This window comes from Microcaecilia unicolor, chromosome 13, assembly GCF_901765095.1.
Source record: "Microcaecilia unicolor chromosome 13, aMicUni1.1, whole genome shotgun sequence".
NCBI lineage: Eukaryota > Metazoa > Chordata > Amphibia > Gymnophiona > Siphonopidae > Microcaecilia > Microcaecilia unicolor.
In genome coordinates, this window is record NC_044043.1 from 581,944 (window position 1) to 609,080 (window position 27,137).

The 27,137-nt window shown below is 41.8% G+C and overlaps 1 protein-coding gene across 1 annotated transcript in view; it reads right to left on the reverse strand.

Moving 5' to 3' along the window:
- PITPNM3 (PITPNM family member 3) overlaps positions 1-27,137 on the reverse strand; it is a 724,998-nt gene that overhangs the window by 502,915 nt on the left and 194,946 nt on the right. Inside the window, exon 2 of the mRNA XM_030185997.1 lies at positions 6,014-6,109. Within this exon, the coding sequence (XP_030041857.1) occupies positions 6,014-6,109 (96 nt within the window). The remainder of the gene's footprint in view (positions 1-6,013; positions 6,110-27,137) is intronic.

Sequence of the window (27,137 nt, forward strand, 5' to 3'; positions counted from 1 at the left end):
CTTAGCATTTACCGCCAACTAAAAACACTACCACAGTTTAATAAAAGACCCCCCCCCCCCCAAGATAGGACTGACTTATATGGTCCTATTTATGCGGTTAACCTGGCTGGAAGCACCAAGTATTGGCACTTAACCAGTTGAGTGCCGTCTCCACCCCAGAAATGCCCCCCAAATAGTGGGTTTTGATTTTGGCACTGACCGGTTCTTTTCAGCAGTACTAACTGGTCCCGAGCAGGTGATTCAATCAGCTAGGAGCCGTTTCTGGCCGGCTAAATTGCACACAGGAGGCGATTCTATAAAAGGTTGCCAAAATTTAGGTGTCAAATTTCTGCAGGGTGTGAGCCAGGCACATTTATACCAGGTCTACGGCCGACATAAATTGGTGCGTCTAAATACAGTATTTCTGTGCATAAATTACAGTAAATATTGGCCACGCCTATGACACGCCAATGCTCCCCCCATGAACGTTCCCCTTGCAATTATGCAGTAAGCACTAGCATGCAATCACGGCAGATTAAATGGACTTTTCACAGGAGGCTCTGTGTCAAGTCTGAGATTAACACATGCAAACTGCGTGCTAAAAATATTTTCAGTTTTATTGCAGAGGGGGACAGGTTGAGGGGGCGGAAAACAGGTGTGCCAGCACTGATCAGTTATCACATGATTAGCGCAGAAGCCCTTCCTGCCTACATAAGTACATAAGTATTGCCATAGTGGGAAAGACCAAAGGTCCATCGAGCCCAGCATCCTGTTTCCAACTGTGGCCAATCCAGGTCACAAATACCTGGCAAAGACCCCAAAAAAGTACAAAACATTCTATACTGCTTATCCCAGAAATAGTGGATTTTCCCCAAGTCCATTTAATAACGGTCTATGGACTTTTTCTTTAGGAAACTGTCCAAACATTTTTTAAACTCCACTAAGCTAACTGCCTTTACCACATTCTCTGGCAACAAATTCCAGAGTTTAATTACACGTTGAGTGAAGAAAAAGTTTCTCCAATTCGTTTTAAATTTATTACATTGTAGCTTCATCGCATGCCCCCTAGTCCTAGTATTTTTGGAAAGCGTGAACAGACGCTTCACATCTACCTGTTCAACGCCACTCATTATTTTATAGACCTCTATCATGTCTCCCCCTCAGCCGCCTTTTCTCCAAGCTGAAGAGCCCTAGCCGCTTTAGCCTTTCCTCATAGGGAAGTCGTCCCATCCCCTTTATCATTTTCGTCGCCCTTCTCTGCACCTTTTCTAATTGCACGATATCTTTTTTGAGATGTGGTGACCAGAATGAGATGCGGTAAGTGTTCATGTGCTAATTCATTTTAATAAGCACACGCTAGTGGGAACATTAGTGTAAGGCCATTCATTTAAGAAAAAAAAAAAAGGAAATCGGCCATTTTATTACTGTGGTAGAAAGTGGCCTTAGCGCATGTGACAAGGGTTTCCTAAGGCCGCTTTTTCCTGCACCTTTGTAAAAGGACCCCTTAGTCATTTTAGTGTGTAATCACTACATGCAGTGGTGTGCTGGAGTGGGCTCTCACGGGCTTGCGAGAGCCGTTTGTTAAGTTAAGAATTTTGGGAGCCGGTTGTTAAAGTAGGCCTCCCCATGGCTACTTTAACAACTGACTCCCAAAATGTGGGCTTGGGCCCCCTCCTGAATTCTCTTTTACTTTGCTGGCAGTGATGCTGGCCCCACCAGCCAAGTAAATAGACTGCTGCTGCTCCCTGCTCCTTGTTTCTGACTCTGAGCATCAGGCTGAGACTTTTCATGCAAGCGCAAGAAGGTTCCATCATGCTGCTCAGAGCCAGAAACAAGCAGCAGAGAATGGTGGCAGTCCATTTATTGGCTGGTGGGGCTCGGCATGTCTGCACAAGGGAGGGGAGAGAGAGGCATGTATTCCCCCCCTCCCAAATTTCAGGGCCGGCTGTGCCCGGAGAGAGAGCCTGTTGTTAAAAATTTACCAGCACACCCCTGACTACATGGCAGGTAGGCATGCTACTTCCGTTTATGCATATGTAATTCCCGGTTAGGTTGGCGAGCCCTAGTAGACAGAGTCACTGGAGGGAGTGACTGGGAAGTCCCTGGGTGGGAGGTAGCCCAGCCTATGGGAGGATTTATGGAATAAGATGCAGAAAGATAGTGCCCATGTTGGGGTAAGTGACAACTATGGAAGGAGTTAGGAGTTAATAGAAGTTGTTGTATGTGAAAAAGCACATGGTCTTTTGGCCGTCTAAAAATCCCCTGCCAATAGATCAGGAGAGAGGGGAATCCTGTTGGAAGGTGTAACCTCTGGCTGACAAGCAGGGGGCTACTCCACAAAGTGGCAACTGGTGAATTACAAATGCTACAGGTGGGCAGAGAGTCCCAGTCTGGAGTGGGATTGGAGACAGGGAAAGCTCAGTCCCAGGTCCACAGTGGATCAATAGAGGGATCATCGCTTGAGAAGGGCCAGACAGTGAGAGGTGTGAACCCGCCGGAGAAAACAGCCTTTGGGCTTTAAACACTGCCTCCCAGGATAGACATGACATGACAGGAGCACTTGTTTCTCAGACCCTGCCAAGTCTCCCACATTGAGCAGGAGGACTCCCGCTTTGGCAGGTCATCTCTCGCACTCCCACGAAAGCGGGAAATTCTCCCACTCAGTGCTGAGACACTGCACCATCGCTGATGCTTCTGGTGATGAGCAGTAGCAGTGGCAAAATAGCAAACAGCAAGCACGGGGCCACAGCTTTTAGGCATGCACTGTTGGCTCTGCTGGCCCTCTGTCCCCAGTGACATCAACTTCCCAGTCCGGGGCAGAGGACTGGCATTTCCTATTCATTGTTTTCCCACAGCCATTGCTGTTCATAATTGGGAGAAACAGCAACTGCCAGCCCAGGAAAGAAGATGCCATGTAAGAGGGGAGAGAAAGAGGGGACATGGATGGAAAAGTGCTGGAGAAGATGGGGACGGGGGAGATGCTGGATAGAAGGATGCATAGAGAAAGAGGGTGAGACGCTAGATGAAAGGTGTGACAGAACAGTGCAGAAGGAATGGATCCACAGAAGCTTAGCTGAAATTGGATGGCGGGGGGAAGAGGGGTTGGTGGTTGAGAGGCTAGGATAGGGGAGGGCAGACTTATACGGGGTCTGTGCCAGAGCCGGTGATGGGAGGCGGGACTGGTGGTTGGGAGGCGGGAAATACTGCTGGACAGACTTATACGGTCTGTGCCCTGAAAAAGACAGGTACAAATCAAGGTAAGGTACACACATATGAGTTTATCGTGGGCAGACTAGATGGACCGTGCAGGTCTTTTTCTGCCGTCATCTACTATGTAACTATGTTTTAAAGCTGTAAAATTGCCTTTATTAACTCTTGAAGTGCATTTCTCTAGTTTGGCCAGCAGGTGGTGTATGTTTTATGTTAAAGCTGTTTTAGAAAAGTGCATACCCTCTTTTAGTTTCACTTAGTGAAGAAGTGAATCTACAGTACAATGAGCAGGATACTTTTAAAACTTGTTGACTGGGCTCTGATTGGCCTGAAGTTTGAAATTACCCAGCAGCTGCTGGCTGTTGCTTCAGTCTTAGCCTAGGAGAAAACAGAGCTAGATCTCTGCTGAGTATAGTTGAATTATATGTCCTAATCTTCCCAGGTACTTTTTAGGAAGTAACAAATGTTTAGTTAGTGTTATAATTGACCCATATTTCAGTTGCCTGTTATTGTTTGCTATTTGCACTATTTTGTTCTACTGTTCAATATTTTAAAGAGATTAAATATAATTGTTTATTTGCCGTGTTTGTCTGGACTGATAAAGAATCCTGGTAGTTTGTGTGTTGTGTCTGTGTGTGCTTTCTGGGAACTGTGGGGCCACTGGGAGTGTTTCTCCAGTAACCTAGAAATCACTGGTGATAACTGGAGAGCGGGAGACTCGCCCAGAGGCAATTGTGACCCAGTCAGTGGGAGAAGGGTTTAGATGTAGAGCATAGGCAGCAGGTATAGGCAGATCTGAACTGTGCTGGGGATAGACCCTCCGAGTGGCCACAGGGTAACCCCAGGTGGGTGGCTAGGCATTTTGTGACAGAGGGATGCATAGAGAAAGAGGGAAGATACTGGATTAAGATAGATAGATTAGATAGATAGATAGATAGATAGATAGATAGATAGATAGATAGATAGATAGATAGATAGATAGATAGATAGATACTGGATGGAAGGAGGGAGAGGATAGAGTTAGTTAAAGACTGCAGAAGAAGAGCAAGGGGCATAGTGGAGAACAAGGGTGAGGGAAAGATGAAAAGCCATAGGTAGATGAAATAAAAAGAGGAAAATTAAAGACTGGATAGTAAGAATAAATTAAATCTGAACAGAGAGGCAGAAAAATAAATTGAAAATAAAAAACAAAGAAACAGGAAGGAGAAAATGACAAATGGACAGGAAATCCTAACAAGAAGGAAAGCAGAAACAAGAGAATGGTATTAACACAATTGGAAAAAAGTAAATGGCCAGACAGCAAAGGTAGAGAAAATAATTTTATTAATAATTTAGGATAAAGTAATGTAGCTGTGTTAATAAAGATGAATAAATACAAATAAAACACAAAATAGAAAATAAGATGATACCTTTATATTGGATTTATATTAGACTAATTTTAATACATTTTTGACTAGTCTTTAGAGACCAACACTTCTTTCCTCAAGTCAGTAGAGGATACTAAAACAGCAGTGACGTGACATGAGGCAGGAGGGTTTTGGCCTCTGAAAGCTAATGGAAAAAGGTATTAGGCTAGTCCAATAAAAATGTATCATCTTATTTTCCATTTTCAAGTGCCTGAACTGAGTAGAGTGGGACGGAGATGGGGGGCATGTACTAAAGTCTCCCTCTCAAAAATCAGGACCCCTTGGCAGCTCTGGTCTATATGTAAATAGTCCTGACATGTCCCTGTAAATATACCTGGGGAGCAAGTGGTATAGGTGTTCCCCACAGAACAACAAAAACTGACTAAGTTAATGTGTTGCCAATTTATTAATTTACCAGCTGCTTGTTGCAGAAGTTCAATAAAAGTTGAGGAGTTAAGCTCTAGAGTGTAGCATGGTTCCTGGACTGAAGAGCTGAGTGGAACCCTGAATGGTAAAAGTGTCTCCCAAACCCCTGGATTGCTATTCTGAACCACTGACCCAACCCAGCTCGACTGCAAGTGGACTGGAAAGGAGGTGTGTGGCCCACGTGAAAGCGAAGACAGATCTGAAGCAAGAGAAATAGTGAATTTCTTTTGTGGACCAGGTTTTGAGTTAGAACCGGGTGAGACCCAGGTTACACATATAACTGTATACTTATAAGTGAGAATGCAAGTATTCTATCCATGTAAACCTGCAAATGGCGCTTAAACTCACTCTACCACCACTGTCGGTAGCTAGCTGTTAGTACACATTGTAGTACTTTTTTCTTTATTGCACCAACTCTCTGGTATGCTCTTCCAGAGTCTCTTAGAGCGGGACCCAATCATAAAAGATTTAGAACCCAACACATTATTACACACAGGCTTTTGGTTTGCTAATATCTTAGGACAAAGGAGGAAGGTTTCCGTACAGTAATGTGGGCATGGAATTTATGTTGTGAGTGAACCAATGTGTTTCTTGGTTGAGTGTGTGACTGTTAGATGTGGGATGTGTTTATTACCTGGTTCTAAATTATGATTGACTGCAAAGTATGATCTGGTATGGAGTTCTTTTCCTTCCTTTTCAATGTTTCTATTGATTGTAAACCACTCTGACGTGTTTATTGAGAATGGTATATCAAACATTGAGAAACTATAAAAGCACGATAAATTAGGTGACCTGTTATAAAACGAAGGGGATAATGTTGTCCAGGAATAACATCCATACAAATTGCATGTCTTCTTTATTTAATCTAGCATTTCCTGTATAGGTTTTATGTCATTTTATTCTGCATTTATGTCTCATTTGATACATGCCATTCAATTCCTTCTATAAACTCCAATAAGCATCATCAAAAAGTAGGTATATATGAAACAAACCTCGTGCATCAAAGAATTCATCATCCGAGCTGTCCACAGAGTCATTAATGATGTTCTGCATATGCCACTGTGCGCCACTGAACCTGCGTGGGCCCCCTGAAAAGAAAAAAAAAAGCCGAATTACAAGAAAGAACAAAAGTTCCAGAACATTCCATCAGCAGAGAAAAAGAAACTCAATAACGAAAGAATGCCTGTGGTCTTGCAAGGTCGTGTATATCATCATCTTTGGGTAATTCTTATATTGGCCCTAAAAGGATAATGCAAGGAATCCTCTTATCTTGGTGTACCCTATTTTGCAAGTGACCTGATCATGTGCATATTTAAATTCTCAGATGAACTGAACCCACTTCTTGAGGACTATCACTGGCTTTCTATATACTTCAGGGTGATCAGTCATTAAGTAATACAAGTCCTCTTGTTAATCTGCTTCTTTATTGACTCCTTATAATCCTTAATGACCTTTGAGATTTTTTGAATGTCATCAGCTTTGTCTTCTATTTGTGACCAGTGGTTGGTTAGAAGTTAGACGTAAGTTGGCCTTTGTATTTCTGGCTCCTCCAATGGGGAATGAAATGCCAGTAGAACTTTGGGTTAAGTCTTGTGATCAGAAATTCAAGAGCCATTTAAAATCTTGGGAGTCAATATTCAGCCTGTGGCAGTCACATTTTTAACATAACCTCTCTGAGTTTTAACTGAAACCAGCTGGTTTTAGTGCCAAACTGGAAGTGTTCTGGTTACTGGCCATATTCAGATTAGAGAGAAACAGCAACACAGAAGATTGTGGAACAAACAAGGTGGAGCCAGAATGTGGAAGAAGCAAATTTATTCAAAAGACTGGACACATGTTTCAGTAAGTGCCTGCGTCAGGGGTCTGAATACACAAAAACTAACAAAATCAAAGCATACAATGTGAATCATTGGAGCCGGCTCTGTGGGTGCTTGAGCACCCCCAATATTGAGCAAATTCTTTGATTGTGTCCAAGGAGAGGTCATTTCTATTCTGTTTAGCACCCCCAATAATTTTGAAAAGTTGGCTCCCCTGAATAGAAACACATGCTACATAAACATTTTTTAATCATTAAAAGTACAAACACAGCATTTAAAAGATATAAATACCAAGTTGTGAAGACAATGCAAATTTTCCAGTATGAGTTGCACAATCATAGTGTTAAAAGAATCAGTGTACTGTGAAAAATGCATACAGTAAATGATAAATCACCTCTGTAGTTGTACTATAAAATCATATCACAGTAGTCACACAGATAAAATTCCAATTCCACCAATAAGCTGCCATACTAATAACCATATAGATATAAACTACAAATATTGGTAGGGAACTGGTTCGCTCAAATGGCAGGAAGGAAGTGTTGAAGGTTAAGAGCTAGGAAGGAGGGATGAGGGTGAATAGGGTATTGCCGTGGCGGGCAGGGCGGGAGGGTAGCGAGTTCTAATGGTAGGGAGTGGGGGGGAAAGGAGGAGGCGTTTTTTCCTCCTTTTTGAAAGATGTATGCTTACACTTTATAACTGAGTTCTGTATTTATATAGGAGGAATACTAATAACCATAACAGGATTTCCTACCAAACATGCAATTTAGATTATCCATGACATTTTAAATACTAGTTATTTTTTTGTAAAACAAACATTTTGTTAGCCTAGTGTCTCCTCTTTTGTAGTCCCCATCCTTCCATGTCTCCCCTCTCCCCCCCCCCCCCCATCCTTCCATCCAGCTTTTCCCTTTTTCTGTCCACATCCTTCCAGGTCTCTCCCTCTCCCCATCCTTCCATCCAGCATCTCCCCTCTTCTGATTCACATCACCACCTTCTCTTACATGAGCACGCAGCTGTGGAATGCATTACCTACAGCCCTGAAAGCTATTGATGAAATAACTAACTTCCGCAAATCTCTGAAGACACATCTATTCAACAAGGCCTTCAAAGAGAACCCATAGCCTCACAAAACTACCTCACCAACTCACCCAGTTATTACAGTCCACCTTATATCCTGCCTAACACCTTCCTTTTCTCTTCCCTCACCTAATCTTTGTACATCACTAATTGTGTCTAATATCATGGAATGATTATGTCATAACCAAACTCTGTAAGCCACATTGAGCCTGCAAATAGGTGGGAAAATGTGGGATACAAATGCAATAAATAAATACATCCTTCTACCCCCTTTTCCATCCAGCATCTCCCCTCCTGTCCATCATTTCTTCCCCCCCCCCCCCCCCATTCAACATCTCCCGCCTCTCTCCCGTGGCCACTGCTGGTTCTCGCAACAAGTAGGGACAAAGCAAGGAGGAGCAGGCTGGGGCCACAGTGCTTGGCCGTGTGCTGTCTGCTCTGTCAGTCCTCTGCCCTGGAACAGGAAATTGACATCAGAGGGGTAGGGGATCATCAGAGCCAACAGCATACATCCGAGCATTGCAGCCCCTGCTCGCTTCTCCTTACTTTGTCCCCCACTGCAGCCCGTCTGTAAAGAAAAAGAAAAAAGGTGTCACTATGCCGTACCAGCACAAAAAAAAAAGCCTTGGATATTGTACACCGTTTTGGCGTGTATTAAGGAAAGCTGGCTAATCAAGTTTGAATAAACTAAGGGGCCCTATTTATGAAGTTCCACTAAAACAGCTTCTCTTTCACCAGGGGCATAGCCAGACCTCGGCAGGAGGGGGGGGGGTCCAGAGCCCAAGGTGGGGGGGGCACATTTTAGCTCACCTCCCCCAGCCGCCAACCCTACCCTGCCACTATCGACCCCCCGCCCCCAAGGTACCTTTGCTGGCGGGGGTCCTCAACCCCCGCCAGCCTTAGTCTTCTTCAGTGCTGGTCTCCGGCGCGTTCGCTGATCTGTGCTGAGTCCTGAAGAAGGCTAAGGCTGGCGGGGGTTGGGGACCCCCGCCAGCAAAGGTACCTTGTCGCGGCGGGTCGAAAGTTGCGGGGAGGGGTTAAGAGTAGAGGGGGCCAGGGCTAAATCTGTGGGGGCCCATGCCCCCACCTAGCTATGCCCCTGCTTTGCACTGCCCTTTCCCACATGCTAAACCCATTTCTAGCACAGCCATCAAAAAGGGATTTCTCCTACTTTAAAAAAAATTTCTGGCCACGTGTTGAGGTTAGCATTAGCAAACGGCCTTTTTAAAAACAGCTCCTGCATTATGGATGCGCAAAATAGCGCACCAGTGGCATCAGTATGCTAGATGGTTCGCACATCCATGCCTATTCTCTGTCCTTGACACACCCTCCTCCCAAAAAATACAATAAATACTGTGCGCTTAGGGCCAGATTCTATATATGGTGCTACAAGTTACCAGCGTTAAGTTGGACATGCGCCCACTGAGTAACGAGCCAATCAGTGCTAATTGGTCAATAACCAATCAGCACTAATTGGCAATAATTAGAATGTACACGCATCTCATGTTCTATAACGATGTGTGAATAAATCTTAACACGCATACATATTTGGGGGCACAGATGGGGTGTTCCCAAATTTATGTGCGTTGATACAGAATATAGCCAAACTGCGCCTAACTTAGGTGCCTGCATTTAAGCCTGCCTAATTGCAGGTGCCTACAGTTATAGAATTGCGCTAAGCTCGTTAAGATTTTAGGCGCTACTTATAGAATATGCTCCTTAGTGCGCGAATGGCAAAACTAATGCACAATGCTTCAACATGCCCCAGGTTAGACCCGTTTTGCTGTGTTAGACTATCATTAGCACCTAACGCAGCTTATTAAAACCAGAACTTCGTTTGCAGCTAAACCCAGATGGCAACCAAACCAAAGAATGTAATGGTTTGACTCCCTGCTCTCTATGTAACATGGTAGCCGGAAGCTCTGTGTCTTGAGGCAGAGAAAACACATTAAATCTTCATTCCCTTTATTGTAATAACAAAAGACATATCTGCAAATATTTTTTTCCAGCATATGCCCTGCAAGGCATATTGTTCACAACAGATTTGGCACAAAAATCATGTTGCACCTGTTCCAGTATTAATCATAAGCAAATTGGATTTTTGGACGTTTCAAAAATGTCTTGTGGTTTTAGAATAGGGCTTCGAATGCCACAGGGAGGTAACTGACATATTAACAATATTTCTAGCAGCTAAGACTATAAAACTACTGCCTCCACTGAAGCAAACCAAAACCCAGTGTCACAAGAGGAACACAGAAATAATACACTTATTCTCAGGTTCCACCACATGAATCTGGAACAGGGACTAAGACAACGGCATTGCTTTTATTCTTTTTGCAAATCTCTATCCCAACAAGGTTTATTTTTACATGTCATTCCAATAGTCTCCACGCCTCTCCCACCAAACACAGAAGATGACAGATGAGGATCATAATTTCTGCCTGCCTACTGTGCTATCATAGGTTCAACAAAAAAGTGAAAGGAAAAACTTTACTAGCAAAGAAGAAGGTAACCACTCCCAGAAACGCCTTGTGCACTTCAGGAAGCAGCTGAGAGCCTGCCTCTTCTCCCAAGCATCTAATGAAAGAAGTAACTAATACTAGCTAGTCACACAGACAAGGACTAACACCAGCTATGCATACTTTAGGAGGACTCGTTTACCACATGTAAGGGCCCTTTTACCAAGCAGCGGTAAAAAGTGGCCTTAGTGTAAGGGTTTACATGGGTCATTCCTGCTTGCTAAGACCCATTTTTACTACTGGGGTAAAATGGCCGAAATTCCTATTTCTCCATCTCCTTGGTATCATTACATAAGTACATAAGTAATGCCACACTGGGAAAAGACCAAGGGTCCATCGAGCCCAGCATGCTGTCCACGACAGCGGCCAGTCCAGGCCAAGGGCACCTGGCAAGCTCTCCAAACCTACAAACATTCTATACATGTTATTCCTGGAATTGTGGATTTTTCTCAAGTCCATTTAGTAGTGGTTTATGGACTTGTCCTTTAGGAAACCATCTAACCCTTTTTTAAACTCTGCTAAGCTAACCGCCTTCACCACATTCTCCAGAAACGAATTCCAGAGTATTGGAATAGTCTCATTGATCACGCTACTCCGTCATCTGACTTGGTACATTCGTAATAAATCCTCCTCCTCCTCGGTGATTGACCTCGACTTATCTTCTAAGACATTGAAAGCTACCCCATAATGCAGTTGGCCACACACTAATTTTGCCATTAGCACATGACCATTAAAACAGATTAGCGTGTGAGCCCTTAACACCACCCATTATGTAAGTGGTAAGGGCTCATGCGCCAAGCATGTGCTAATCAGTTACCGCATGGTAGGGCAGACCACACCCACTCTCCGCCCCCTAGACACGCCCCCTGAGCAAAAATATTTAATTTGTTTTAGCGCGTGGACAACCGGACGCCACAGTATGCCATTTTTTGCTGTGGTAGGTATGCATTAGTGCTTGTTGCAGCTTTGTTAAAATGCCATGTAGTCTAGCTGAGATAATTTTAAAAGGTGCCTTTTCTGATGGCACATTAATTTTTCCTCATGTTAGTTACTATTATCTAAACTCCTGTTACTCTCTCTTATCTGTCTATGTGCTCCTCCTCCACTTACTCGCTATGCTGTCTATTAACATGTTTCATTGTACATTATGTTGACGTTGTATTGTTTTCTGCCTATGTCCCGGTTATAGTTGCGGTACATCACCATGGGTGAATTTTTTTTTAAAAAGTGGTAAATAAATTATCATAAATAAATGCATTAAGTTATTGTCCATACTTGAGCTACTGTCCAGCTGGAGTAGAGCACTTAAGACAGAGTCAGCCCAACTGTATTAAGGGGTAGCTTTCAATGTCGTAGAAGATAAAGTCGAGGTCAACCACCGAGGAAGAGGAAGAGGAAGAGGATCTATTACAAATGTACCAAGTCAGACAAAGGAGCAGCGTGATCAACGAGACTATTCCAAAGATACCAAGGAGATGGAGAAAGTCATATACACTTTATTTCATAAATGAATTATGTTAAAAATAACTCCACATCGCACTGTGTTTCGGCTAAAGTGCCTGTCTTAGGAGTCTTTCTATATATGATAGAGTCCAAAAGCGGGGAAGCGGTGCTTCATGCAATTACAACAGAAGGATGCAGTCTTTAAAAAGACTATCAATCAAAAAAGCATACTGCTTTGTACTGCGCTGATTGCTCTTCAAATCACTGGTATCATTGGAAGAGTCTTGTTAATCACGCTATTCCTTTGTCTGACTTAGAAGATAAGTCACCATACTGTCTTGCCCTCCCATTCTGTTTACTGTAAACAAACCACGAGCTTCAGGTTAAACAACAAAAAACTATCACAAGTCTGATAGCATCATAATTCACTTGAATATACAGGTTACCTGTGCAAGTTATGTTGGAGGCTTAGGTTCAAAGACCACAGGGCCATCACCTCTTTTTTTACTGAAATACTGTAGGTTTTCCATTTACTCCAAGTTAACAGAAAAAATTAACATACAGTAAGAGCAAAACCTGTGGAGTAAATGCAGAGGGACTGCATCTTCCCTGCATTTACAGCACAGGACAATCAATGCCGCTTTAACCACCTATGGGCCTCCCTCCCATCATCACAGTGGCAGAGCTTAATTAGCACCCTGCCAACCAAGCCACTTCCTGCCCCAACCCCCCTTCAAAAAAAAAAAAAATCAAAAAAGCACAGAGCCACTGTTGATGGCTTTCATGATTCTACCCCTTAGAAACAGAAAACTCATGTCAGACGGGAATGGGACTAGTCTAGTGATCAGCGATGCGGCCTAGACAGCAGCTCCACACCTTTATACTGCTTTTTGTTTCTGGAATCATTGGTGGTGGGGGTAAGGAAGCTACTGGACCAGGGGAGGGACAGGAAGGAAGATGCTGGACCAGAGTGCAGGGATGCCAAGGGTGGCCCATCCCAAAGAGAGAGAGTGAAGGCTAATGAGGGAGGTTTCTGTTGTGGTGCATTTGAAATACACATTTGGCAAAGTGGTGAAGTTATGAAGGCCTTCATGTGAACCCAAAACTGGATTTATGTATCAAGAGCGTATCTAACATCACACATATTTCAAGCATTTGACCACATACTCAATTCAACTATATTTAAAAGTCCTCTTATGAGGCAGTGTTTCAATTTAAACCTGATTAGACAAGTCTGCTATAAAGACAACCACCTGAACAAAAATTGGATCCAGCAGAATCATTTAAAACTCCATCTGATATTATAACAAAATAAAATATTAATATTTTGATGTAACATAGTAGATGGTGGCAGATGAAGACCTGTATGGTCCATCCAGTCTGCCCAAGATAAACTCATAGCAAAAAGTAGGATGCAATACTACATATACTTACATGATCTTGATTTGTCCTTGCCATTTTCAGGGCAGAAACCACAGATGTCTGCACGGCACTAGCCTTATTCTCCAATTACTTAAGCTTCATCGAAGCCCACTCCAGCCCATCCATCTCTCCAGCCACGATCGAGGCACAGACCGTAAAATTCTGCCTGGCACTGGCCTTGTTCTCCATCTACTCAAGCTGAATCAGTCCAGCCACGATCAGGCACAGACTGTAGAAGTCTATCCAGCACTGGCTTCATTTCCCAATTACTGGTGTTGCCATCTAATCACCTCTAAGCTTGTTTGGCTCCATGTCTTCTGTACAGGGATTCGTTTGTGTTTATCCCATGCATTTTAAAATTCTGTACCGTTTTCACCTCCACCACCTCCCATGGGAGGGCTACAGGTATCCACCACCTTCTCCATGAAAAAGTACTTCCTGATGTTATTCCTTTGTCAGTCCCCCTGCAATCCAAATTCATATCCTCTAGTTCTACCACCTTCCCTCCTCTGGAAAAGGTTTGTCTCTATGTCTTTCAAATATTTGAATGTCAATCATATCACCCCCATATTTTCTTTCCTCCAGGGTATACATCTTCAGGTCCTCAAGTCTCTCCTCAAACATCTTGTGGTGCAAACCCCACACCATTTTTGTCTCTCTTCTCTGAACCACTTCAGTCTTTTTATATCCTTAGTAAGATGCGGCCTCCAAAACTGAACGCAATATTCCAAGTGGGGCCTCACCGATGCATTGTACAGGGGCAGCAACTCCTTTCTTCTATTAGTTAAATCCCACTCTATGCAGCCTATCACCCTTCTGGCTGTGGCCACTACCTCGAGGTATTGTTTTGTCACCTTGATATCCTCAAACACCATCACTGCTTATCCTAGGGATTAAATATCATGGAATCCTGCCACTTTTTAGGACTCTAAGCCCCCATTTTCCCACTAATAGGCTTTCCTAAGTGCCTCCTTCTCGCCAATGAGCTGCCCAACTCCCATAAAATCCAAAATTCCAGGAATAACATGTATAGAATGTTTGTACGTTTGGGAAGCTTGCCAGGTGCCCTTGGCCTGGATTGGCCGCTGTCGTGGACAGGATGCTGGGCTCGATGGACCCTTGGTCTTTTCCCAGTATGGCATTACTTATGTACTTATGTAGTTATGTACATTGTTCAGATAAGACACTCTCCAACTCAAAGCCCTGCTTACAACCTGTAAAGGAATCTCTCATCTCACCTATACTTTCCCTCTATGCTCAGCGGGAGTCCTTCAACTGTATTGCTGCTGGGGGGGGGGGGGGGGGGGATTGATATTTGCTAAGGACAACCAGGTCCTCTAGAATCCAGTAGAGCTTGCCTGTCCCTCACTGTTGAAAATATGATAGTGAAACAATGCTCCGTACTGGCAGGACATTAGGTGGAGGCCTCCCACTCAAAGGGAACAGTGCTCAACCACTGCAGCCCCCCCCCCCCCCATCACCCCTGGGACTTACTGCTAGGGGTCAGCCATCTATATATGGGCAATTATCCCTTCTATGGAACGCTGACCCCTAGGGGTAATACTGTAAGGCTACCGCTAAGTATCATGGTGACCATTTTGATTCTCAGAGCCAGACTGAACGGGAGCAGAAAGACTGTTTGTGTACTGTGCCAGGATGGGAACAATCACCTATGGGTAGTCAAAGGAGTGATGGGGGAGCCTGGGATTTTGTCTTAAAATGAATCTCAAAGAAAAGCATCATCAAAACTCAACCAACTTGCAGATTATTAACAGCTTTGTGCCACTGATTCACCTAGTCCATCTCTCAGCTGTACACTTTGGTGCCCCCCTAGAGGCCAAGATCTACTTGTTAGGATGAGCATTTCAAATCTAGAGTAGGACCATATTGGGCCTCCAAAGCTTACGTTCAAGAAACTTTTTGCATAAACGCTATGTTGGTCCAATTAAAAGGAATCATTTCAGGAACAAGATTACTAGTATACATTCCTTTGTGCAAAAATATTGTCTTCTAAAGGAATGAATCCATCTTCAAAGACAAGATTGTAACAAAAGGAAGACTACTTCCTGCAGGTAAATAATTTTCCACAATAAGCCTCAGCAGTTCATGCTCGACTGTGTTAGTTTTCTAGCCCTACATCTGTCTGTTAACATATAGAAAATTAAAAGATGAGCTTGGTTGCTTTCCTTGCTTATTTTAATGAATTTATGTTTATTTTATCCATCTATGCATTTATTTTCTGAATACTAAGCACATTTTAAATCAAAGAATGTTGCATGGTTTTGTCAGGAATGACATCTACTTAAAAGTAATAAAGAATTCCTTGTGAATGGATAGCAAAGTTCACATCCATTTTCATCTCCAATTGTAGCTCTGAATGAAACAAATTGCTCCTGATTCAATTGAGATTTGACAATGACAAATAATCAGTTTTGATTATCCCCTATTGTAAAAATAGATGGCCTGAACAGAGAGCATAATTTTGCCAAGCAACAGGATATTTTGTCATTATTTTCTAACAGAAATTTATATTTCAATGTCTTATATCTTGACCGAGTTCAAGTCGTCTGTATGAACTTCTTTAGTAATCCATACAGCCTGTAATTACATTGTAGGTACCTAGAAACAGAACTTCCTCTTTCTCTGTATGTGCACAGTCTTACCAACCTACTTATCACATTGACCATTTATCAAGGGCAAATTAGAGACATTTAAGGTTGACAGGTTCAATTTTAAATTAATTTATTTGGATTTAGCTCTTACCATTTCATTAGCAGCTCAAGGCAAGTTACATTCAGACACAGTACGCATTCCCCTGTCCTCAGTGTTCTCATACTTCAAGTCTGACCCTGAGGCAATGGTGAGTGAAGTGACCAGGCCGAAGTCACAAGAGGGTCAGCAGGATTTGAACCCTGGTATTCCTGCTCCTCAGCATGTTGATCTTACCACTAGGCTACTGCAAATGTTACTTTTGGGGGTCAACAGAGCACCTAGATTTAGAAGACAAGACTAAACTTTGGCCCAATTTCATAACGACATATTGGAGGGGAGGGGGGGATTCTATATATGGCACCGAAAAAAAAGCACTATTCTATAAGCTGTGCTTAAAGTTAGTCGTGGTTTATAGAACAGCACTGAGGCGAAGGAGTTGCACAAAAATTTAAAGGTCTTGTCATTTGCACCAATAAAAACATGGTGCAAATGCCCGTACCTAAATTTACACGTGGTACCCCAATTACACAGGTAATGTAAAACCACCCCCCGATCTGCCCCGAAACAACCATGACCCTCCCATTTCTGTGCCCCCTTTTTTGGGCTGCACTTAAAATTTAGACCTTAATTTGTGTGTGTAAGTACCAATTAAATCTAATCAGTGCCAATAATTGCTTGTTAAAAAGCCAGTTGGCACCATTAGGCTCATTATTCAATTAAATTGTGTGCGCAAATTGGACACGTGCCCAAATTTGTGCTTGCAATTTTTGGCAACTATAGAATGATCCCCCCTATCCCCCTAATCCTATAAAACAGGGCATCTCCATTTAGGTGACCCAATGCTATGCAGAGAGAACCAATCTGGATGCCATTATACCATTATAGAATACTAGTGTAAACCCATATTAGCATGTTTAAAATATAGGCATGACCATTTATGCCAGGTCAATGGCAGGTGAAAAAAGGTGTGCCTAAGTGTGCCATGTAATGCACGCGATTATCGATCCCCTCCTTGGGTGATAATTCCTAATCTAAAACCTGGTATGACGTAGCTACAGTTTGCATCATTCTTCCCTACTTTCTATTCTATAAGTTGGGTGCATAAGTTGGAGATGCACATGCCTCACCCATGTGTATGCCCCTTGAGGTAAAACATAGTGCACACACCCACTATGGCAAATGTAAGCCACATTGAGCCTGCAAATTGGTGGGAAAATGTGGGATACAAATGCTACAAATAAATAAATAAAATTGCCTTTATAGAGACATAGGCATAGTTAAGTGGAGTGCAAGGGGAGCAACTGCTCCCCCATATCGATTTTGAATCAAACGGTATCTATGTAGATCATCCTTTCAGTTTCGCACTGGCGCCTATTTTACAAAAGGTCTGTTCCCCCTGACATCAAAACCTGGCTATGCTTCCGAGAGGCACCTATGTTTTTATAAAATACTAGCATAAAGAGAACAACTTTTTTTGTATCCGGATATCTCTAAAGCAACCCAAAAACGCTGTAAAGAATTTCTTAAATTACGCGCAAAGATACAACAGTTGGGTCTTCTTTTCTGGTTAAATTTCACGTGCAAATGTGTTGTAAAATTGAATTCTGTAAAATACGTGTTTTTTGATCCTAAGCAATTTAATGTCTTTTTGGACTCTAAAATAGCCTTTTTACCTTCAGTACAATCAGGACAAATTATTACATCTACTCCGTGAAATATTTAGGAATTCCTGTAACTTCCTCTCAGCCTTTATTTTCCTAATGAAAGAATTCTTCAGATATACTGATATGCCTCCTATGTTGTGGACTATAGATGAATAATATAATGGAGGTTTGATATAAATTTTAATCTTGTATTGTAAACCTATTTACCTTGATTAGTTTATTTTTCTCTTCTTTTTTTTTTCCTTTCATATATGATGCAAATTATAAGACTATATTATTAATCCTTTTTTTCCTTGTTAGTCATCTTTTCTAATCAAGATGTATTCATGAAATTATTGTAAAATTGTTAAAGAATATACACATATATATACATATACATACATACATGCATACATGTGCATACATATACATGCATACATATACATGCATACATGCATACATGCATACATATACATGCATACATACATACATATACATGCATACATACATGCATACATACATGCATACATATACATACATACATATGCATACATACATACATGCATACATATACATACATATGCATACATATACATACATACATGCATGCATATACATACATACATACATGCATACATATGCATGCATACATATGCATATATATATACATGCATACATGCATACATATACATGCATACATACATGCATACATACATACATACATACATGCATACATGCATACATATGCATATATATACATGCATACATGCATACATATACATGCATACATACATGCATACATACATACATGCATACATACATACATATACATACATGCATACACACATGCACACACATACATGCATACATACATACACATACATACACATACATGCATACGCATACATACATACATGCATACACACATACATGCACACACATACATGCATACATATATACATGCATACACATACATACATACACATACATACATGCATACATGCATACACATGCATACATACATACATATACATACACATACACACACATACACATACATATACATACATATACACACATACATATATACACTAGCATAAATCCTAAAGAAATCACACCTAGACTGAAAGTGCTAACATTACACATTTGTATCATGACTCTGCCTGTGCTTTGCCCAAACTCTGACCTTTAGTATGCTTACTGTACATGTGCATGCTAACGTAAATACATAAGTATTACCACACTGGGACAGACCAAAGGTCCATCAAGCCCAGCATCCTGTTTCCAACAGTGGCCAATCCAGGTCACAAATACCTGGCAAGATCCCAAAAACGTTCAATACATTTTATGCTGCTTATCCCAGAAATAAGCAGTGGATTTTCCCCAAGTCATTTTAATAATGGTCTATAGACTTTTCCTTTAGGAAGCCATCCAAACCCTTTTTAAACTCAGCTAAGCTAACCGTCTTTACCACATTCTCTGGCAACGAATTCCAGTTTAATTACACATTGAGTAAAGAAATATTTTCTCAGATTCGTTTTAAATGTACTACTTTGTAGCTTCATCGCATGCCCCCTAGTCCTAGTACTTTTGGAAAGAGTGGAGTGGAGGAGTGGCCTAGTGGTTAGGGTGGTGGACTTTGGTCCTGGGGAACTGAGGAACTGAGTTAGATTCCCACTTCAGGCACAGGCAGCTCCTTATGACTCTGGGCAAAGTCACTTAACCCTCCCATTGCCCCAGGTACAAATAAGTACCTGTATACAATATGTAAGCTGCATTGAGCCTGTCATGAGTGGGAAAGCGCGGGGTACAAATGTAGCAAAATAAAATAAACAAACAATTCACATCATACCCGATCCACTCCACTCATTGTTTTATAGACTTCTATCATATCTCCCCTCAGCTGTCTTTTCTCTAAGTTGAAGAGCCCTAGCCGCTTCAGCCTTTCCTCATAGGGAAATCATCCCATCCCTTTATCATTTTCGTCACCCTTCTCTGTACCTTTTCTAATTCCACTATATCTTTTTTGAGATGCGGTGACCAGAATTGAGCACAATATTCGAGGTGCGGCCACACCAGGGACTGATAAAAAGGCATTATAACGTCCTCATCTTTGTTTTTCATTCCTTTCCTAACACCTAACATTCTATTTGCTTTCTTAGCCGCCGCAGCACACTTGAGCAGAAGCTTTCAACGTATCATAAACGATGAAGCAGAGATCCCTTTCTTGGTCAGTGACTCCTAACATGGAACCTCGCGTTACGTAGCTGTAATTCGGGTTCCTATTTCCCACGTGCATCACTTTACACTTGCTCATATTAAATGTCATCTGCCATTTAGACACACAGTCTCTCAGTCTCGTAAGGTCCTCTTGTAATTTTTCACAATCCTCTCACAATTTAACAACTTTGAATAACTTTGTGTCATCAGCAAATTTAATTACCTCACTAGCTACTCCCATGTCTAGGTCATTTATAAATATGTTAAAAAGCAGCGGTCCCAGCACAGACCCCTGGGGAACCCCACTAACTACCCTTCTCCATTGAGAATACTGACCATTTAACCCTACTCTCTGTTTTCTTTTAACCAGTTTTTAATCCACAATCCACCTCCTATCCCATGACTCTCCAATTTCCTCTGGAGTCTTTCATGGGGTACTTTGTCAAACACCTTTTGAAAATCCAGGTACATAATGTCAACCTGCTCATCTTTATCCACATGTTTGTTCACCCCTTCAAAGAAATGTAAAATTGGTGAGGCAAGATTTCCCTTCACTAAATCCATAAATCCATGTTGGCTTTGTCTCATTAATCCATGCTTTTGAATATGCTCTGTAATTTTGTTCTTTATAATTGTCTCTATCATTTTGCCCAGCACCGACGTCAAGCTTACCGGTCTATAATTTCCCGGATCCCCTCTGGAACCTTTTTTAAATAATCGGCGTTACATTGGCCACACACTGATCTTGTGGTACCACACTTGATTTTAAAGATTAATTATATATTACCAATAGTTCCAAAAGTTCATTTTTCAATTCTATCAGTACTCTGGGATGAATACCATCCGGTGCAGGAGATTTGCTACTCTTCAAATTGTCAAATTGCCCCATTACATCCTCCAGGTTTATAGAGATTTCATTGAGTTTCTCTGACTTGTCAACTTTGAATACCACTTCTGGCACCGATCTCTCTCCCAAATCTTCCTCGGTGAAGACCGAAGCAAAGAATTCATTTAATCTCTCTGCTATGGCTTTGTCTTCCCTGATTGCCCCTTTTACCCCTCGCTCATCCAGCGATCCAACTGATTCTTTTGCCGTCTTCTTGCTTTTAATATACCTAAAAATAAATTTCATATGTGTTTTTGCCTCCAAGGCAATCTTTTTTTCAAAGTCCCTCTTTGCCTTCCTTATCAATGCTTTGCATTTGCTTGACATTCCTTATGTTGTTTCTTATTATTTTCAGTCAGTTCCTTCTTCCATTTTCTAAAGGATTTTCTTTTAACTCTAATAGCTTCCTTCACTTCACTTTTTACTGATAGGTCAAATATCCTTTTTAGTTTACAAGCACTGCTTTGCTCTGATTGGTTGGTGCAAACAGGTACTTCAGAAGAATCAAATTTTAAGACAAATAAAATCTCAGGAAAAGCATTTCAGTATGATCAGTACCATTATTTTAAGACACTGAATGCATGGGATTTCCCCACACAAAGCTCCTTTGACATGGGCTCCGAGAGAACAGCTTGTTAAGTCAAATTCAATTCAAACCAAATCAATTTTTGTATAATCGCTTTCCAGGGCTCAGTGCGGTTTACATTCTAGGCAAGATAAAAGCAAATAGTGTTAGTGTGAGGTTTGAGAAACATTATGAGACCATTGGATTAATGCACGAGACTAAAAACATTAATGATACTAGAAGGTAGAAGTCAAGCTGGATGGTTATGATGCAGTCTTTGGGGGGAAAGGTTTTTAGCCTCTTCCTTATCAATAGAAATCAAACAAAATAAAACATGGAAACTGAGGTAGCTGTTTTCTGTTCTGTTGGGAATAGGTAGAGTTCCATATTGTGACTCCAACAGGGGAAGAGAGAGCTGAAAATCTTCTGATTTTGAATTGTCTTTTGGAACGGTGATGCTAGGATCAGTCTTTTAGACTGGACTAGATATAGTGAAGCGGTTGTAGTCAGCAGTTCAGAGGTGAAGCCCTGTAGGATTTGAAAAACTAAACAAGCAGCTTTCTGCAATGGGAAACCAGTGCAGTTTGTTAAAATGAGTTGAAACACTAGTATATCTGTTCAATCTGTATATTAGTCTAGCAGCTGTGTTCTATATGATTTGCAGTTTTTTCTGATATTGACACTTAATACCAAGAAAGAGAACGTTACAGTAATCCAAGTGAGGTGGGTCTAACATTTGGACTAGTATAGTGTTAGACACTGAACCCAGCCTAAACAGAACCACCACTATACTTTCAGAATCATTTTCATCCAAACAAGATTCAAATGCCTTTTACTGATTTAGTTCATATTTCAAAAAGGAAAACCCCAGGTGATGTATCCTTTCAAAAAGTGAGCCTGCTATCCTACGACTACAACATTTCTACAGGCCTGCAAACTAACCACGGGGTCTGGCCATTATCCCCAGCATTGCTCAATTACAGCTCATTAAACACATGAAGAAAAACATTTCCTCAAGAACAGGCTGAAAACTTATCAGTTAGAAGTGTTTGCAACTAAAACCACTGGACTATAGCAGGGGTAAATGTAGACACCCCTAGTGGCGCTTTCAGGTTAAAGGTGACCTTTTTATGCCATCCAATACTTCAATATTGGGAGGGTTCTCCTTATCAGTGAGGTAAACGTAAACCTTAAAGGCCCTATTGCTCCCTTCACTCAAATAGGTCAAGATTTCAAAAGCTGAATGGTTATAAATGTTCAGCCAAAAGGCAGTCTGTCTTTGGCTGGCAAAGCCACTGCATCAAAGTACTATGGGTCCTTGGCCATTATACCAGTGCATGCTTTTTGTGCACTGGCTAACTAAGCCAGAACACGAGTAAATTAGGGGTGTACAAGGCAAAACACTTTTACTATTTCATTTCCCATGTCATTTCTAGGAGTTTTTGTTTCATTTCATTTAGGTTTTTTTTTGGTTAGGGGAGGGGCTATGTCATTAATACTACATACTCTTTGGAAAGAGTGCACACTCTTGAAAATTAGAATGCTCAATCTTCATACGGGATTAAACCTGAAAATGTTTTGTATGGTTTTGGGCTAAAATTGACATGAAATGAATGCACATCCCTACGAATAGCTAAATACATTCAATAGTTGGAGACATTAGGAGGCTGTCAATGGAAGAAGAATGAACGTTTCCACTGATCCTGTATGTGAAAAGTAGGATGCCGAGGACAACCCAAGGGGACCTGAGACAAGGAAGGTCAAAAGTTCAGCTAGAGAGAAGTACCTGCTACCACATCTGTGCCCAGTAACTTGAAGCTGCAAAATATTTGATTAGAGCTGGGGAGAGTGGATCCCCTTATATATGGGAGAGTCCCAGATGAGGTGACGTGGAGCTTTCTATTCCACAGTAGAGACCAAGAAGAGAAGATGAAGTATTTTATATTCTACATCTTTACGTACTTTCTACTTGTTCCACTATTTACAAGACTTTCAGTGGTCGCAACCCAGATGAATTTTCAGGATTTCCCAGATGAATATGCATGAGATCTATTTGCATACAATCAAGGCAATGCATCCAAATAGATCTCAATTTAGGATGCATAATCATCTGGGAAATCCTGAAAACACGACTGGGTTACAACCCTTGAGGACCAAGGTTGCCCACCCCTGCTCTAGTAGTTCCAAACAAAATCTGGACTGGACTGAGTTTGTAGATGTGGATGTTGCAAGAGTGATTGATCCTACTACTACTACTATTTAGCATTTCTATAGCACTACAAGGCTGGTCTTGACCCCAAGAACATGATGTACCATGGATGAATGACCTAATCAGGACAGTATTACCTCCTATAAGTATGTACCCTGGGTCTCCCTACACAGCAATGCACGCCTGGTGAGGGATACCTTGGGGGAGGGGGGTTACAGTAACACAGCAAAATATTTCTTCACGGAAAAGAGAATTGCAGAGAAGATATTCCCAATGAAAGTGGAGGGGACAAAAAGAGGCACAGGTAGATGATCTGGACCTCGTGATCTTTAATGATATAATTCTAACATGTCTATATTTACCTCCGTCCACTCATGTTTACTATAACATCTGAAGAATGAGAGAGGGAAAATATGTTTCCTCCAATTAAGGCAAACCGATTTAGCCTTGCCAGCGGTCACTTTATAAATACAAAGCAGATGCCGTCTCTCACTGTATAGTGCTCTGGTGCAATCAAAGGCAACTTGTCTGCTTATAGATTTATCAATAGAACTCTTTCCTGCTCGTCCTCATTTTTCAGGTACAGATGCCCCTCAACCCCCCTCTTGTGGTACATAGAAAAGGACTTAGCAACAGTACAATCAGGACAGTAATAGGCATCATGCAATGCCCTCCAAGGTTGCTTAAATGTTTGTCCTATTCTAGTGACCTTTGGTGGAATAAATCAGTGAGCTGTAGAGCATATCTGAGGCTGCACCTTGGATATAAATGCAAAGTTGCTTTTTAGCAAAATTTCAAATCAAACCTTCTCTCAATCCTCAGAAAGCAGTCTTGTAATAAATCAAATTCCAATTCAGGGCCACCGTCCACTATGAAAAAGGCGAGGCTGTTCATGACTGCACCATTCATTCTTCTGAAGGCTGATAGTGAGTAGAGGCAATCTGCTTTGCACACTCAAGAATCCTAGTTAGGTGACCACAGTGGATCCCAGCGAGAGGGGATGCAGTCAAGTTTGCTACTTAAAAGGAAGGTTTTACACTCTTATATGTCTTTTGTTGCATCTGAAAGGGACCTATGCACTTTTTATGGCATTTATGCTCTGTGGTCTTATCCTCTATTATGCTTACTTGTCTTTCAAGCAGTGCTCTTACTGGCCACAGCCCAATTCTGCCAAAGTTTCAGAAGATGATGCTTGGGTATTTTGCATCTTATCTTCTAGCCCCTTTGTGGCATAATCACCTTTCCATGCCTCCTTTTCCTAATCACCTCTGGCTGGCAGAAAGACAATCGCAGGCATACTGCCTCCTCCTCCTGGTATACACCTGCCCTGTGAAGTCAAGTGTTGTGTGGACCTCCAGTGTTGTGAGAACCACTGCTCCCAGAGGCTAGCTCTACACCAGTGGCTGTGTTTATGGTTCTTGTCCCTGCTCTTCTACTGCTATCCCTATGCAAATGAAGCCCAATGAGTCTCTGTACATAGCCCTGCCCCTGGGCACCATTCACAGGAGAGCTGCAGAGAGCAGAGAAGGTAACAGAAGAAGCAAATTGAATTAATTGCTTACAACGCCTTCTACCAGCCAGTATAATAAATACACCAAGGAAGGAAACTTTTGTCCATCTTGCCTCCTTTTCTCATTTCTCTTAAGGGCAACTCCTCCTCTCCATACTAGAGCCACAATCAGCCCCCTGTATATCTAGTTTCTGATGGCACTGAAACTGGCATGCATTCCTTGAGCTGCAGTTGGAAAGGCTGTCCTCTCCCTGAAGCAGGTTTCTGCAACCTTGCCTCTCTCCTTCCCTCCCAAAATTTGCTGCTTTAAGCAGTCACCTAGTTCGCCTAGTCCTTAGAGTGCCCCTGGTCTCACCTCTACCCTGGAGGCACATCTTAGCCAGATGGGACTTCAAGATATCCCTAATAAATATTCGTAAGACAGGATTTGCATATATTGGAGATCCAGTGCATGCAAATCATGTATACTCATTATCCATGTCTTGAAAATAAAACCTATTAGGTGTGCCTCCAGTTTGGGGAGCACTATTCTACTTTACTGCCCTCACCATATGAGGAGGGAGGGAGAGAGAGAGAGAACGAGAACAGATACTCAAATATAGGAAGAAGAGAGTTAGGAAAAAGATAGGAGCACTGGTACTCATTGCCTCCAAGTCTGAGCAGAACAATTCCCTGTAATGTATCATAATAACCTGAAGCAGTTAGAAACTAGTTTATTATTGTACCAGACGTACACATGAGATTCCTTGCTCCGTGTAGCTTACCGGTTTGTCAAGTCAGAAATAACTACAACTAGCTAGAATATAGGTTGGGAAGGGGCAACCAAGTAAAGCTGCCTGTCTTATGCAAAATGTGTAGGTGGAATTTTATGTCTTTCAGGAAAAGTGCAAGCAATGCTAAATTCCAGAGGCTTCAAAATCTCACCCCTTGTCCCTCTTTAAAGAAGGGCTTGCAAGGGCAGAGAGTCTGCTAGTACATTGATCCACTTTGCCTTATTAAAGGCCATGGTTAGATTGCTGTACATGTATCACTGAAAAACAGGAGCTAATACGGTACCAACCCGGTTGCTACACCCAGCCCCCTGCAGCTTAAAAAATTTAGGTCCTCATTTTACAAGCTCTATTTGCCTTTGATATGTGCATCGATTGGCCACTTAAACCATCTATCTTGCATAAATGTCTGTTCCCATTTGCCCAGCACTGGCTTTGCTCCCCAATTACTGGTGTTGCCATCTAATCTCCATCCATTCCATCTATACTTCTTTGGATCCATTCCTTCTATACAGGATTCATGTGTGTTTATCCCACGCATTATTCCCCCCCACCCCTTCAATCTCAATTCATGTCTTCTAGTTCTACCACCTTCCTGTCTCTGACAAAGATTTGTTTGTAGATTTATATTGTGTATTCCCCATTTTAGAAGGGGGGCTAAACATCTATATCCTAAAAGATCAACTTTGGGGAGCTACACTTGCTACCAAGCATGTTTACGATTTGGTAAACAGTCGCTATTAAGTGGCACTGGGGATAAGGTGGCGTTGCCCTTTAATCTCCTAGTGGTTTTTGTTTCCCCCCCCCACAAATGGCAAACTGGCATGAGAACAAATTGTGTTGGGATTATAAGCAGTCATGTTTCTAAGATCACCATTGAACAACATAACCAGTTATGTGCCGTCTTTGAACCTGTACAACTTTTTTTGATACATTATTTTAAAACAGGCTCTACAGTATTTTAGATTCTGTTCTAAAATACTGGTGAAACATGAGGTGCACTGACCTGCATGTCTCAATTTCTACTCCTACGAGTTGTCTAAAATGGGGCTGCACATCAATTAATAGAAAAATACCATTTTAAATCCTAGGTCATGTACCAGAAAGCATAATAAAAATGTCCTCCAATCATGCCATATTAAAAGCTTTCATCTCAAACCTAGTGGTTAGAGTGGTGGACTTTGGTCCTGGGGAACTGGGTTCGATTCCCACTTCAGGCACAGGCAGCTCCTTGTGACTCTGGGCAAGTCACTTAACCCTCCATTGCCCCAGGTACAAATAAGTACCTGTATATAATATGTAAGCCGCATTGAGCCTGCT